The sequence below is a fragment of the Mercenaria mercenaria genome, unplaced genomic scaffold (assembly GCF_021730395.1).
Source record: "Mercenaria mercenaria strain notata unplaced genomic scaffold, MADL_Memer_1 contig_4682, whole genome shotgun sequence".
In the NCBI taxonomy this organism is placed as follows: domain Eukaryota; kingdom Metazoa; phylum Mollusca; class Bivalvia; order Venerida; family Veneridae; genus Mercenaria; species Mercenaria mercenaria.
The window spans coordinates 13,764-30,772 of record NW_026462929.1 but is presented as its reverse complement, the minus strand read 5'-3'; the positions used below and the strand labels follow the sequence as shown (position 1 = coordinate 30,772).

At 36.5% G+C, this 17,009-nt stretch overlaps 1 protein-coding gene across 1 annotated transcript in view; it reads right to left on the bottom strand.

The window, feature by feature from the left end:
* Positions 1–17,009, bottom strand: part of LOC128554064 (uncharacterized) — a 56,430-nt gene that overhangs the window by 26,825 nt on the left and 12,596 nt on the right. The window contains exon 5 of the mRNA XM_053535281.1: positions 2,548–2,799. Within this exon, the coding sequence (XP_053391256.1) occupies positions 2,548–2,707 (160 nt within the window). The 5' untranslated portion in view covers positions 2,708–2,799. The remainder of the gene's footprint in view (positions 1–2,547; positions 2,800–17,009) is intronic.

Here is a 17,009-nt window from a genome sequence, read left to right as displayed (position 1 = left end):
TGCTAGCTACTGAGAAATGGCTGCGGACGGACATTTTTGGGCATTTTTCATTAAATAAAGGGCAATAACTCTAAGAAAAATTGACCAATCAAAAAAAAAAAAAAAAAAAAAATTACGGGCATCATGGCAGTATGTTGGTTCATGTTTATTTCAAGTTTCATGAAATTCTACCAGCTAGTTACTGAGAAATGGCTGCGGACGGACATTTTTGGGCATTTTTCATTATATCAAGGGCAATAACTCTAAGGAAAATATACCAATACAAAAAAAAAAGAACTTAACGAGCATCATGGCAGTATGTTGGTTCATGTTTATTTCAAGTTTCATGAAATTCTACCAGCTAGTTACTGAGAAATGGCTGCGGACGGACATTTTTGGGCATTTTTCATTATATCAAGGGCAATAACTCTAAGGAAAATATACCAATACAAAAAAAAGAACTTAACGAGCATCATGGCAGTATGTTGGTTCATGTTTATTTCAAATTTCATGAAATTCTACCTGCTAGTTACTGAGAAATTGCTGCGGACGCACGGACGGACGGACAACGCCATTTCAATACCCCTCCCGATTTCGTTGGCGGGGGATAAAAAAAAAGGCTATAACGTTGGCGAAACAAACAAAAAAAATACAGATCATATTAAGCAAAACATAAAATTAAGTTAAATCTAAGGTATGATTAAACCAAAGTACTCAACAACTTGTCTGAAGTCAGAGCACGATGAGCCTAACTTTTAAGGGCACGGCTAAGAAGGCTGCAAGACAAAATTCCGTTCCCTCAGTCCGTTTTATGTAGGATTTAGGAGAAAAGAATCATGGAATCTTACACTTTATTAGTCATTGCACCATCAAATAGGAAAGCGTAGCGATTATTTATAGAGGGGTCAATCACCAAACATGCACCGATAAATAACTGACTAAAATAAAGACTGTTTCATTTTCCGAATTTTACAAACTACCTCTCCATTCTATTCCGTGTGTGTAAGTCCAAGTTTAATAAGTGTTTTTAGGTTAATATTGTATTTCTCTAACAGTTCGGACGATCTGCAGTAAAATTTACTGAAAGCTTTCCGTAGCTTATGATAACGTTAACCCTGTTGTAAACCAATAGAACTGCTTGTATGGGCTAATGCTTGAAGAAAAGAGTATGGTTCTTTGTATTCTTACCCTCCTGTTGAAGATGAAAACATTTATAATTTTTAAGCTGTAACATTCAAGAACAAGACAATATACGCCCGAAGGGTTACATCAGAGGATGGGGGCGAAATTAAATGAATTTGACCGTTGAATCCCAAAGGACAGGAACAATAAAGGGAAGAAATTCCAAAAAAAAAACATATATGACTTTGACCCCTAAGTGTGACCTTGACCTTGAAGTGAGTCATCCGAAGCATGCGCTCTGTTTGTCGTCTCGTTGTGGTAAACATTTGTGCCAGGTTTCTTTGAAATCCTTCAAGCAGTTCAAGAGTGACAGAGCGGACACGAAACAAACTGATATAACGTTTGATCCTAAAATGTGACATTGATCTTGAAGCGAAACATCCAAAACATGCGCTCTGCACGTCGTCTCGGTGTGGTGAAAATTGGTGTCAAGATTCTTTGAAATATTTCAATTGTTTCAAGAGTTACAGAGCGGACACGAAATTGCTCAACCCTTCGGGCGTATAAAAATGAACATAAACAAAAGAATGTAGTACAAGAAATACAATTTAGTACCATATTTTAAGTACGCAAACCATTATTCTGATTTAATGCACGTTCTTGGCAGCAAAGACCACTACCGATTACAAGCAAGTGTGCAAAGTTTCAGAAGCTTAGAATCAACAAGAGCTGTCAGCATTAGTGATAAATGCCCCCAAAGCGAGCCCAAGAACGCTAGTTGTCTGCGCAAAATATGCCAGAATAGTTGATGTATGAAACATTGTTTGACATTGACCCGGGAGATCCGGGTCATAAGCGCGACACCACACCTTCTCAATACGGTTAACATTCGTGTCAAATTATTTTCAAATTCATTGATAAATGGCGGACCAAACAAAAAACAGACCATGTTAACCTTTGACTTCTAAGTGTGACCTTGACCTTGGTTCTAGGTTCAGGGTCTTGGCATGACATGTCATCTCATTATAGGAAATATTTATGCCAGTAATTTTGAAATCCCTTCATGGATGGCAGAGTTATGGACCAGATAAGAAACAGGCCTAACCTGTAAGTGTTGCCTTGACCTTAGAGCTAGGGTCTGAACGTTGTCTCATTATGGTAAACATTTATGCCAAGTTATTTCAAATACTTTCCTAGATGACAGAGTTACAGCCCGGACAAGAATAAACAAGAACGCACAGACTGACGCCACACGGACGGACGGACAGTGCGATTTTAATATGTCCACCTTCGGGAGCATAAAAATAAAGGAATATAGGATAACGTATTATCTCACTAGGTAATACATTGTAGTACTGGTTTTACTGACAGGTCAGACCTATGCATTTCTCTTGCATTTAAATGAACATGTAAGCAGAGCAATATTTTGATTAAAATAATATTTACCTAGAGTGAAGTACTTAAAAAGCAAGAGATCCCTGTAGTCAACAGTCTGTGCTATATATACTCTGAAAGCCTCAAGAAAAAATTCTATTCTAAACTCATGATCTTTTTCCTCGGGTTCCATCTCGTATCCAACAGGAGGCAGGCCATTATAGGAAGCCATTGTAACAGGAAGTGCGTATATCTAAGTTTATCGAGCAGTTTCCGTAACAAATAACTTATTACCTTCCCACATTCTTCAATGTACACTTACATCTGAAAGTAATAAAAGAAAGAGTTTAAAGGTGGTCTGCGATGATTGTGTAGTCATGGTGTATCGTGGTTTGTTAGAGAGCGCAAACTGGCCTGGTACATGTCTTCAGCTCTCTAGGTTTTATGTCGGGTTACCTCTCCCTTATATTCCAGCAAAAAGACCTACCCTTGAATTACAGGGATTTGATCATGGGCAACACCGATGGGCCTTGCACGCCGCATGTCTGGGGCAGACTTCCTCCGTGTCCTATACAGTTCGGCCTGAGGCCACAGGGTACTCAGTACCCCTGTGTCGCCACGAGAAGGCACTGCATAGGACTTGTCTACAGAGCGGCTATGTACTGGCAGGGAAGATTTACACACTTGGCTTCCTTTTTGCCCAAAGGGCTAGCCAGCGGCAGAGGCTGAAAGCGAAAGGTGACAAGCACACATCACACAGCGCACCACACTAGACGCATTAGTAGATCATTTGACACACTACAATGGATACCTGTGTCAGGAAATGAGAATGCAGACATATTAGTAAAACTTGGAGCTACAGAGAACCAGCCACAAAATGCCATTACGCACGAGGAGGAAGTGACAATGATCATAGCACTTACAAAGCCAAGGTCAATCAAAAATGACCATCACCTACTAGACAGATGGGAAAAGTCATCATCTTTAGGCTTCGCACAGGATACAACATGTTAAATGCCAACATGTGCACAACGATCGGGGTTGTGAGGGTGACTGGGTGGAGCGGCGAGGTGGGGGAAGATACAGAATTTCAAGTTGATAAATATTCATGGAAGGTTTGTTTAAACAAGCAAATTCGATGAATTGATATCCCCCGCCGAAAGGGTTTGTGGTGAGGAATTGCAGAAAAATATATCCGGCAAAAAATTAAGGATGTTACTAAGAAGCAAATAATTTCATTAGTCAATATCAATTTAACAGAAAACGAATGTTTTAAATATACATAATAAATGTATGTTACGTTGATCGTGACTAATGAAATTATTTTTGAATCAAATATGTTTTCTGTAATAAGCTTAGCTTTTAGAATTAAATGGACATATTTGAAATGTGAGCTTGAAGTGTAACTGTGTAACTAGAACGAAATATTGTCTTCGAGTAGTTTGGTACGAAGTGTTGCTGCTTAACATGTATATTTAAACTTAAAAGAACAGATGTCCTTAAGAAAGCACATCAAGTGAGATATCTTGAACATGGCTGGCGGCGAGGTGGGTGTGGTTACAACTTTACATGTTGAAGGTTTGAACATTTAAAAAAAAAAAAAAAAAAGGAATGGATGTTTTTTTCGGGGGGAGGGGTCAAAAGGGGCCATAAGTCTTGCAAAAAGTGGCACAGAGTTATGTTTCTTGCTGTACACGGTCAGCTTATGATGGTAAACAAGTGTTGCAAGTTTTAAAGCAATAGCTTTGATATTTTAGGAGAAAAGCTGACCTAAACATAAAACTTAACCAAAAAAACTGATTTTCTAAGTCCAAAAGGGGCAATAATTCTTGAAAAAAGCAGGATGGAGTTATGTTTCTTGATGTACAGGGTCAGCTTATAATGGTGAACAAGTATTGCAAGTTTCAAAGTAATAGCTTTGATAATTTAAGAGAAAAGGCTGACCTAAACATAAAACTTAACCAGTAAATCTTATATTTTCTAAGTCCAAAAGGGTTCATAAGTCTTACAAAAAGCGGGACAGAGTTATGTTTCTTGCTGTACATGGTCAGCTTATGATGGTGAACAAGTGTTGCAAGTTTTAAAGCAATAGCTTTGATATTTTAGGAGAAAATCTGACCTAAACATAAAGCTTAACCAAGAAAACTGATTTTCTAAGTCCAAAAGGGGCAATAATTCTTGCAAAAAGCAGGATGGAGTTACGTTTCTTGATGTACAGGGTCAGCTTATGATGGTGAACAAGTGTGCACAAGTTCCAAAGCAATAGCTTTGATAGTTTAGGAGAAACGTTGACTTAAACATTAAATTTAACCAAGAAATCTGATATTTTCTAAGTACAAAAGGGGCCATCAATCTTGCAAAAAGCAGGATGGAGTTATGTTTCTTGCTGTACAGGGAGAAAAGCTGACTTAAACATATTACTCAACCAAGAAAACTGATTTTCTAAATCCAAAAGGGGCCATAAATCTTGCAAAAAGCAGGATGGAGTTACATTTTTTGCTGTACAGGGTCAGCTTATGATGATGAACAAGTGTTGCAAGTTTTAAAGCAATACCTTTGATATTTTAGGAGAAAAGCTGACCTAAACATAAAACTTAACCAAAAAAACTGATTCTCTAAGTCCAAAAGGGTCAATAATTCTTGCAAAAAGCAGGATGGAGTTATGTTTCTTGATGTACAGGGTCAGCTTATGATGGTGAACAAGTGTTGCACAAGTTTCAAACAATAGCTTTGATAGTTTAGGAGAAAAGTTGACTTAAACATTAAATTTAACCAAGAAATCTGATATTTTCTAAGTACAAAAGAGGCCATCAATCTTGCAAAAAGCAGGATGGAGTTATGTTTCTTGCTGTACAGGGTCAGTTTATGATGGTGAACAAGTGTTGCAAGTTTCAAAGCAATAGCTTTGATAGTTTAGGAGAAAGCTTACCTAAACATAAAACATAACCAGGCAACGCCGACGCCGACGCCGATCAAGTGATGACAATAACTCATCATTTTTTTTTTCAAAAAATCAGATGAGCTAAAATGTATTGGGGTGGGGGGGGGGGGGGGGGGGGGGGGGTAGGGGGATGCATGATCGTGGTGGTGGGCATTGCTGGGTGGAGGAGCGAGGTTGGATCTAACGTCGCACCGACACATGATAGGTCATATGGCGATTTCCAGCTTTAATGGTACAGGAAGACCCCAGGTGCCCCTCCGTGCATTATTTCATCACGAGCGGGCACCTGGGTAGAACCACCGACCTTCCGTAAGCCAGCTGGATGGCTTACTCACATGAAGAATTCAACGCCCCGAGTGAGGCTCGAACCCACATCGATGAGGGGCAAGTGATTTGAAGTCAGCGACCTTAACCACTCGGCCACGGAGGCCCCGGAGCGAGGTTGGGGAACGGTACAACTTTGCATGTTGATAAATATTCATGGAAGGTTTGGAATAAAAAATGCCAAGAGGGGGGTGGGGGTGGGGGTAGGGGAAAGGGTGTGACCAGGGTGGTTGGGGTGACCGGGTATGGGTACACAACTTCACAACTTCACATGATAATAAATGTTCATGAAAACAAAAGGGCCATGATGGCCCTATACATCGCTCACCAGAGTTGATCTGGCCTACTGACCTAGTTTTTGACCCCACATGACCAAGAGTTGAACTTGACTTAAAGATCATCAACACAAATATTCTGACTAAATTTTATAAAGATTTGGTTACAACTGTGGCCTCTAGAGTGTTTTCAAGCCTATCCTTTGATTTGACCGGTGACCTAGTTTTTGACCCCGCATGACCCAGATTCGAACTTGACCTAAAGATTATCAAAACAAACATTCTGACTAATTCTAATGAGTTTCAAACTTAAATTGTGGTCTCTTGAGTGTTGAAAAGATTTCCTTTGATCTGGCCTAGTGACCTAGTTTTTGACCCCACATGACCTAGATTCAAACTTGACCTAGAAATAATTAAGACTAACATTGTGACACAGTTTCATAAAGATTGAGTCACAAATGTGGCTTCTAAAGTGTTCACAAGTTTTTCCTTCGATTTGACCAGGTGAACGTATTTTTGACCCCACATGACCCAGATTCAAACTTGACCTAGAAGTCATCAAGCCAAACTTTCTGACTAAGTTTCATAAATATTGGGTCACAACTGTGGCCTCTAGAGTGTTCACAAGCTTTTCCTTTGATTTGACCAGGTTACCCAGTTTTTAATCAAACATGACCCAGTTTTAAACTTGACATAGAGATCATCAAGACTACAATTCTGACCATGTTTCATAAAGATTGGACCACAAATGTGGTCTCTAGAATGTTCACAAACTTTTTCATTGATCTGACCTACTGACCTAGTTTTTGACCCAACCTGACCCATATTCAAATTTAACCTAGAGAGCATAAAGATTGACTCAAAAATGTGGTCTCTAGAATGTTCACAAGCTTTTCCTTTAATCTGACCTACTGACCTAGTTTTTGACCCCACATCACCCAGTTTCGAACTTGATCTAGAGATTATTAAGAGAAACATTCTGACCATGTTTCATAAAGATTGGTTTACAAATGTGGTCTCTAGAGTGTTCACAAGCTTTTCCATTTATCTGATTTACTGACCTAGTTTTTGACCCCTCATGACCCAGTTTCAAACTTGACCTAGAGATCGCCAAGACTAACATTCTGACCATGTTTCCCAAAGATTGAGTCAAAAATGTGGTCTCTAGAATATTCACAAGCTTTTCCATTGATCTGACCTACTGACCTAGTTTTTGACCCCACATCACCCAGTTTCAAATTTGACCTAGAGATTATTAAGGCAACCATTCAGACCAAGTTTCATAAAGATTGGTTTACAAATGTGGTCTCTAGAGTGTTCACAAGCTTTTCCTTTGATCTGACCTACTGACCTAGTTTTTAAACCAACATGACCTATTTTCAAAGTTGACCTAGAGATCATCAAGACTAACATTCTGACCAAGTTTAATAAAGATTTGGTCACAAATGTGGCCTCTAGAGTGTTCACAAGGCAAATGTTGACGGACGACGGACGAATGATGACGGACGCCAGACGACTGACGACGGACGCCGACGGACGCTGGACAATGACTGGTCACAATAGCTCACCTTAAAGATAAACAATTGCTGAAAACTGTGTCCAACCTTGTTATGCGAAATTTCACCACTCGCACGCTATTGCAAATGCATCAAAACGAACATGTGTAACTGTTCTTAAAAAATGTGGTCTCTAGAGTGTTCACAAGCTTTTCCTTTAATCTGACCTACTGACCTAGTTTTTGAAACAACATGACCTATTTTCAAAGCTGACCTAGAGATCATGAAGACTAACATTCTGACCAAGTTTAATAAAGATTTGTTTACAAATGTGGCCTCTAGAGTGTTCACAAGGCAAATGTTGACGGACGACTGATGACGGACGCTGGACGACTGACGACGGACGCCGACGGACGCTGGGCAATGACCGGTCACAATAGCTCACCTTGAGCACTTTGTGCTCTGGTGAGCTAAAAATGAAAGAAGTTTAATGAAACTGTACCAATTTGGACTTTTAAACAATTAAATGGCAATAACTCGGGAGTTACTGGAGAGATCCTCACGAAATTGTGTGTGCCATACCACATTATGGTGATCCAAGTTCAATTAAGTTTCATAGTTCTAGGTACAATATGTCACAAGTTATGAAGCAGAAATTGCCATATTTATAGTACCCTATATAGTTAACACTAGAAACTTCAAAGGGCCATAACTCACGTGTTATTTGGGCAAACTGACTGAAACTTATCCGGCCGCATTTCCCAATAGTGGCAAACATGTACATTAAGTTTTATCCAAATATTTCCAATCACTTCCTAGGTATGGTTCCGGACGGACGGACGGACAACGCCAAAATTTAAAATTGATATAGACATTGCTAACATTAACAAGTATGGTTAGCAGCTTAAGTTAATTCTTTGATTTTGGTAATCAGGGTCAAAGAATGCAAGTGAAAAGAAAGACACACACGTTTTATTAACGTTACGAAGTAGGCCTTGAGAAACAAAAATCAAACAACACCAAATCATAGAAAGAAAGATTTGTTTGACATGAAAATTGAACAGCATGTAAAACATGTATATTACTTTACGAAACACGTCTCAGTATACTGATATAAACATTTAATTCCAGAAAAGGACTGCCTATGGGGGCTCCACTTCCGGACAGTCAAACGCCTTTAAAAACTCACCATTTTCAAAGAATTGTTACACATGTTCGTTTTGATGCATTTCCAATAGCGTGCGAGTGGTGAAATTTCACATAACAAAGTGGAACACAGTTTTCAGCAATTGTTTATCTTTATTTCTTTAAAAATGGCATTCATTTTCAATATTTTAAAATAATCGGAAAAAGTTGTCTCCCTTTGAAAATGAATACCAAATGCATCAAAACGAACATGTGTAACTGTTCTTAAAAAATGATGAGTTTTTAAAGGCGTTTAACTGTCCGGAAGTGGAGCCCCTTTAGGCAGTCCTTTTCCGGAATTCAATATTTATGTTAGTATACTGACATTTGTTTCGTAAAGTAATATACATGTTTTACATGCTGTTCAATTTTCATGTCAAACACTCTTTCTTTCTATGATTTGGTGTTGTTTGAGTTTTGTTTCTCAAGGCCTAATTCTCAACCTTAATAAAAGTTTTTCTAAAAAATGAACTAAGCACATTGACTCACGTTGAGAAGTGTCAAAACAGGAGGTATATTTAGGTAACTGGTATACAACGGATAGATGTAAACAGGTCTAGGATTTTGATGTTATACAGACATTCTGTAAATATACAGACAATCCATAAATTCAAAGATTTTTAATTCAGTCTATAAATTTACAGACTGTGAATATTATGAAATCTGCTGAAATTATATTTTAACCAAAAACCGCAGTTGAAAATTATAGATAGCATGCACAAATGAAGGTGATTAGTATGGATGACTTTGAATGTTTTGAAAATTCATAACAATTAACGTAATCAAAACTGTCTAAATTTCTCCTGTTTGTTTTCTCTATGCATACAATAAGTGAAACATTTCATTCGAAGCTGTGGTTTCGAGTTAAACAGCAAACTTTAACAGGTTTCATTTACCATATCTGTACATTTACAGACTGAAACTTTTTTAATTTATGAATAATCCATTTAATTACAGAAGGCCTGTAAAATAACGAAATCTTAGACCTGATAAAAGTAATGACAACAACCTGTCTTCATTTGAGTATCAAGACATTACACGTCCGGGACAATTCACCCTTGGACTTTACTCCTCCAGGTCTTTACATCCTGGGTCTTTACTCTTCCCTATTTTATATACTATATAAACATCTATTGTGTAGGCCATATAATTATGAATTATTCAAGTTATAACTGATTTGATTAAATAGAAAGTGTCTGGCACACTTATAATTGATAAGTAACATGAGTTTAGTCAAAATAACTTTACGTCAGAACTGATTCTGAAATATTTTCGTGATAGGGCAGAATGAGATATTGACCTGTGCAAAAATTATCACAATATCGCGACTCGCGTACAATTAATTGGACTAACATGAGGTTAGCAGAACTTCACAACACTGTAACTTAATGCATGTCCAAACTTAATCCGCTGTTTGTGGTAAATTGAATACAATTGAAATATTGATTAAAAAAATTGAAAGTTAAAGAAAGTTGTGAAGATAGATTGATTTTCTCTCAACATGAAATAATTATTATATTGTTAACATGAAAACCGACAACACCATCATTGACATTTCTCCAAGGATGTGGCTTGGGATCAGGAAACAGGACCTCTAGACCCGAAGTCTAGAGGTCCGGTAATCAATATACATGTACTATTATGTACTATTTCAGCAATACATAAGGTAATTACTGGTAAAAAGTTACTATAAGTTCTCACTCGGATTCAATGCATATTGAATATAAAATTTTAACAGTGATTCCGGTATTACCGTAATCACCATTATTTATTTACTCAAGCAGTAAACTGAATTTAACAATTCATAAGCACAATCCATGTCCTAAATACTTAAGAAAACATTATAAGTTAGTATTTTACTCATCAGTCCCAAGAAAAACAAGAATTAATTATAAGCTTCAGATTACGACGAACAAATTTGCTGTTGCGATTTTATTTTCCAGGGATTAAAGAAATTATTTATAAATACTTCTGTTTCCTGTCTGTCATTTGTATTTAAAACGACGAGAAAAATACAAGAGCAAGTTTTAAAAGCATCTCCCGTTTTTAAAGATAAAATATAGTCTCCTTTTTGTAAATACCATTCTCAGTATTCCTACTGATTACCTGGTATTCCGGAGACGCTAGCATGTCTTTTTATTCTTTCCATTCTTAAATTTTACTAGAAACATGTGCTATGATGAAATTAATTAATTGTTAGACGGGGCCTCCGTGGCCGAGTGGTTAAGGTCGCTGACTTCAAATCACTTGCCCCTCATCGATGTGGGTTCGAGCCTCACTCGGGGCGTTGAATTCTTCATGTGAGGAAGCCATCCAGCTGGTTTACGGAAGGTCGGTGGTTCTACCCAGGTGCCCGCTCGTGATGAAATAATGCACGATGGGGCGACGACTGGGGTCTTCCTCCACCATTAAAGCTGGAAAGTCGCCATATGACCTATCATGTGTCGGTGCGACGTTAAATCCAAAAAAAAAAAAAAATTGTTAGACATGCTAGCATCTCCGGAATGTGAGAAATGATTTGAAGGAATATATAAATTGATTTCTGACACTTGTGTCGTTACTTTCTAACAATGACACTAACTTAGACTGAAATTTCACAGGAATGTGAAAGGTATATATACACATTTAAGACAATAACTTTATCACAGTTCTGTTTAAAAATGGATCTCATTGCTTCATGATTTATATTTTCCAAGACTGAAGAATAAATTTCTCAAAATCTTAATTGGATAATTAAAAAGTGTGTTTGTTAATTCATTATGTGTGTGTGTGTGGAGGTGTGTGTGGGTGTGTGTGTGTGTGTGTTCGGGTCTTTTTTCAACAATTTTTCAGTCGTTATGCTTTATATAATATAACTGATAAAATCATTTTAACATATATTATGTTTTAACATATCATAGTACATCTAGAAACGCAACACTTGCTCTAAAGTCAATTTTTTTTAACCTGACAATTGACAAAATAACAGCACTTACTTGATTTTTTTTGGCTTTGGATTATGGTCAGGTTTCTACACGATTTTACAATCCTTCTACACAAAATTCAAATGTACATGTACAAGGAAAGTATGAAAACCATCGAGGGTAAAAACGTTGCGTTTCTAGATGTACTGAGCTTATTTTCTCTTGACAATATCTGACTATTAATTCTAAGGTGATCAATTACAAACCACAATATGTTTTGTTACAAAAATGTAAATATTCATAACACAAATCACAAATAATAAGTCTGATTACATTTTTAATCTACTCTAAACTAAAGTCATGTTATAACGAATATTTATAGCAATTGTTTCAAAATAATAAAATCCTCTTCCTCTCACATATTTGCGACTTCTTCACCCTCAAAACTCCAATCAGCACACAAAACATAAAAATCTCTTTTATACCAGCTACAAAATATTGAAAGCTATCTCCCAAATATGGAAGTTATCTCATAAATTATATTAGCATTAGCCCTGTCAGCTAGGTAGCCTAGATCCTAGAGATTTATTGAGCTACATGTTGAAATACATTGACCCTAGCTGATCTCAGCATTTTGCAGAAAGTAGCAGAGATTCTCTGCAATGAAATACTCTAAGGAAAAGAAACTGAGACATTTTCATTTTTAATTTTTATTAAATTACAACACCCCCTTTCCCCCTGTTTAATGTTCCATATTAAGAAACAATGTAATATGCTACTGGAATTCTACAAATGAAGTCAACAAATACTCTCTACACACAAAAAAATGATGTAATGAAATAATGAAATTTACATTAAAAGTTCATTAAGACTTATATTAATGAAAATAGTACTCATGTTTGCAATGATTCAAGAAATATTCGCATACAGCCCCTTGCAAAACTATAATCCACCATGGAATATAATAACACTATTAAACTCAGTCCTAGAAAGGTTGTACATTTTTCAGTCCTATATATTCCTAAACCTTAAAAACAATAACACTCTAAAGTTTTTTTTATTTCACAAACACACTTAGTCCTGGTACCATTTCATTTTCTATTTAAATGAACATGATATAAGCATTTAAATTTAACAAATCACATTTTTCAAAATTCCTACATTAATTTGACACAATAATTCATATTTCTTAAATGCTATCAAAATCATATCTGAAAGGTTTATGCAGGATAATACTCGCCTGCCTACAAAAACAGTACTTCGATATCAACATGAATCCTCGGAAAAGTAAACAATACTTTCATTTTTGTAGATAAAATTCTCAAAACACCAAAAGATGGTGTCAAAACTGTTTTAAAAACCTTTTAAGTACTAAAAGTGTCCATGAAGAAACTTGATATTTGACAAAGGTCACACAAATCCGCCCGTCCGGAGCCATATCCACGTCAAGTTTCAGTCAGACTGCCCAAGTAACACCAGAATTATGGTCCTTAGTAGGTTCTAGTGTTACCTATATAGGGTACTATAAATATTGCAATTTCTGCTTCATAACCTGTGACATATTTTAGAAACTTCAGAGTTATTGCCCTTTAACTGTTTAAAATCCACATATTTGTACATAACAAACTAACCAATCGGTACAATTTCATTAAACTGTTTTCATTTCTTTCTGTGAAGTTGTGTACCCACACCCGGTCACCCCATCACCCTCGCCACACCTTTTCTCCCCACCCCACAGTCTTTACCTTAAACGTTCCATGAATATTTATCAACCCAACTCGTTCCTCCGCCCAGTCACCCCCACCATCCCGATCATGCATCCCAATCCCAAATTTTTATTCATCATTTTTTCCATCAGTATTTATTATCAGCAATCAGCATGTGAAGTTTTGTACTCTCACCCGGCATCCACCTCCTTCCGCCAAAAAATAAAACAAATCTAAACTCTCCATGAATATTTATCAACATATGACGTTGTTCTAAATCTAAGCCTATTACAGTAGTTATAATTCCATTGAAATAATTTCATTACTCAGGATCAACCTAGCATACATTTATTATGTACACTTAAAACATTTGTTTTCTGTTAAATTGATCCTGACTAAAGAAATTTGCTTCTTAGTAACATCCTTAACTATTTGCCGGATATATTTCTTTGTCATTCCTCACCACAAACCCATTTTGCGGGGGATACCAATTTGCTTGTTAAAATCTGTGTTGCTTAATATTCAATTGTTCTAATTTATTCGGCTGAGAATAATCTTTTGAGTGGAATATGCTGGAAAATGGTGAATTGTATAATTTTTTGTCTGCCTCAGTGGTAGAGCGGTTATGCTTTATTTACATAATTTTGACTTATTATTTTGATTTCACATACATACATTTTTTTATTTTTTCCTTTTATCTTTTACGGCTTAATGTGAAAATTAGGAATTCTTAATCATGTATTCATTTAATAATAATACATGTATGGTGCATTTAATAACAAAACTATTAATAAAATTATGCATGCTTCTCTTGAAAATCCGTTTATTTACCACTGGTTATTTTATTAGGTGATCATGAGCAATCATGATGAAATCACAATTAAAAACATGTTATTGAAACATATTTATGTGTTTGATAGATGCTATTTCATCACTTTTTCACATGCTCTGGCCTGGAACAGCTAGACCTCTGCACGAGAATTATTTTGTTCAAAGAGGTCTTTCAGAAAAATATAAACCTCTGTCTAACAAAAGAAGAGGTATGTAAATGTTGAAATACATTTACCCTTGCTGACCCTAGCAGACCCCAGCAATCTGCAGAAAGTAGCAGAGATTCCCTGTAATGAAATATTAAGGAAAAGAAAATGAGACATGTTTCATTTTAAATTTTTATAAAATTGCAACAGTTAATTAATGAGTCATAAATTAGAATACTATAAGTTACGATAAATATGAAAAATAAGCCTTATCAAAAGTTGACATTATTTTGAACCAGTATTAATTTAAAAAAAATACAAAAGAAATAAAATCTAGACAGTGGCTAGGGGTTCAGTAATCAACTAGGAATACTGAGAATGGTATTTACAAAAAGGAGACTATATTTTAACTTTAGAAACGGGAGGTGATTTCAAAAGTTGCTCTCGTATTTTTCTCGTCGTTTTAAATTCAAATGACAGGAAATAGAAGTATTTATAAATAATCCTTTAATCCCAGGAAAATACATCTGTACGGGGTAAATCGGAAGCTTTTACCAAATTCTTGTTTTTCTTGAGGCTGATGAATACAAAGTTTTCTTTAGTATTAGGACATGAATTGTGCTCATGAATTGTTTAATTCCTTAAACTGCTTGAGAAAATAACTAACGGTGATTACCGGCTGTTACAATTTCATATTCAATATGCCTTGAACCCGAGTGAGAGCTAATCATAAATAAAATATTTACACAAACAAGAGGGCCATGATGTCCCTATATATCACTTACCAGAGTTGATCTGGCCTGATGACCTAGTTTTTGACCCCACATGACCTAGAGTCAAACTTGACCTAAAGACCATCAAGACAAACATTCTGACTAAATTTCATAAAGATTTGGTTATAACTGTGGCTTCTAGAGTGTTCACAAGCTTTTCTTTTGATTTGACCATGTGGCCTAGTTTTTGATCCCACATGACCCAGATTCAAACTTGACCTAGAGATGATTAAGACAACAATTGTGATCAAGTTTCATAAAGATTGAGTTACAAGTGTGGTCCCTAAAGTGTTCACAAGCTTTTCCTTTGATTTGACCAATTGACCTATTTTTTGACCCCACATGGCCAAGATTCAAACTTGACCTAGAAATCATCAAGACAAACTTTCTGACTAAGTTTCGTAAATATTGGGTCAAAACTGTGGCCTCTAGAATGTTCACAAGCTCTTCCTTTGATATGACCGGGTGACCTAGGTTTTGACCCAACATAACCCAGTTTCAAACTTGACCTAGAGATCACCATGAATAACATTCTGACCAAGTTTCATAAAGATTTGATCACAAACGCGGTCTCTACACTATTCAAAATCTTTTCCTTTGATATGACCTACCAACCTAGTTTTTGATCCCACATGACCTTGTTTCGAACTTGACCTAGAGAGCATTAAGACTAACATTCAGACTTATTTCATAAAGATTGGGTTACAAATGTGGTCTCTAGAGTGTTCAAAAGCTATTTCTTTGATCTGACCTATTGACCTAGTTTTTGACCCACATAACCTAGTTTCAATCTTGGCCTAGAGATCATCAAGAATAACATTCTGACCAAGTTTCATAAAGATTTGGTCACAAATGTGGTTTCTAGAGTGTTCACAAGCTTTTCCTTTGATCTGACCTACTGACCTAGTTTTTGACCCAACATAACCCAGGTTCAAATTAAACCTAGAGATTATCAAGATTAGCATTCTGACCAAGTTTCATAAAGATTTGGTCACAAATGGGGTCTCTAGTGTCCACAAGTTTTTCCTTTGATAACTACTGACCTAGTTTTTGACCCAACATGACCACCTAGTTTCACACTTGACCCAGAGATCATAAAGACTAACATCCTACCAAATTACATAAAGATTGGGTCAAAAATGTGGTCTCTAGAGTGTTCACAAGCTTTTCCTTTGATATAATCTACTGACCTAGTTTTTGACCCCACATGACCCGGTTTCAAACCTGACCTAGAGATCATCAAGACTAACATTCTGACCAAGTTTTATAAAGATTGGGTCACAAATGTGACCTCTAGAGTGTTCACAAGGCAAATGTTGACGGACGACGCACGGCGGACGACGCACGCCGACGGACGTCGGGCAATGACCGGTCACAATAGCTCACTTTGAGCACTTTGTGCTGTGGTGGGCTAAAAATGCAATAACGGCAACTTTATGACAACTTATAACTTCTATCAGTAATTACTGTATACATTGGTAATACAGCACATAATAGTACATGTATAAATTTGGATTACCGGACCTCTAGACTCCGGTTCTAGAGGTCCGGCTACCGGACCCCAAACCACTTTCCTTGGGGCAATGTCAATGATTGTGTTGTTGGTTACCATGTTAACAATATAATTATATTTCATACTGAGAGTCTACAAAAACATCAATCAATCTACACAACTTGAATTTTTTTAGCAGTAGATTCAATTGTATTCAATTTACCACCAACAGCAGTTCAAGTCTGGACAGGCAGTGAGTTACGGTGTGGTGAAGTACTCCTAATCTCATGTGAACGCGAGTCGCGATATTATGATAATTTTGGCACAGGTCATTATCACATTCTGTCCTATCACAAAAATATTTCAGAATCAGTTCCAGCTGACGTAAAATTATTCAAATGGACTAACCTCATGCTAATTATCAATTATAATTTTAAGTGTGCCAGACACTTTCTATTTTTA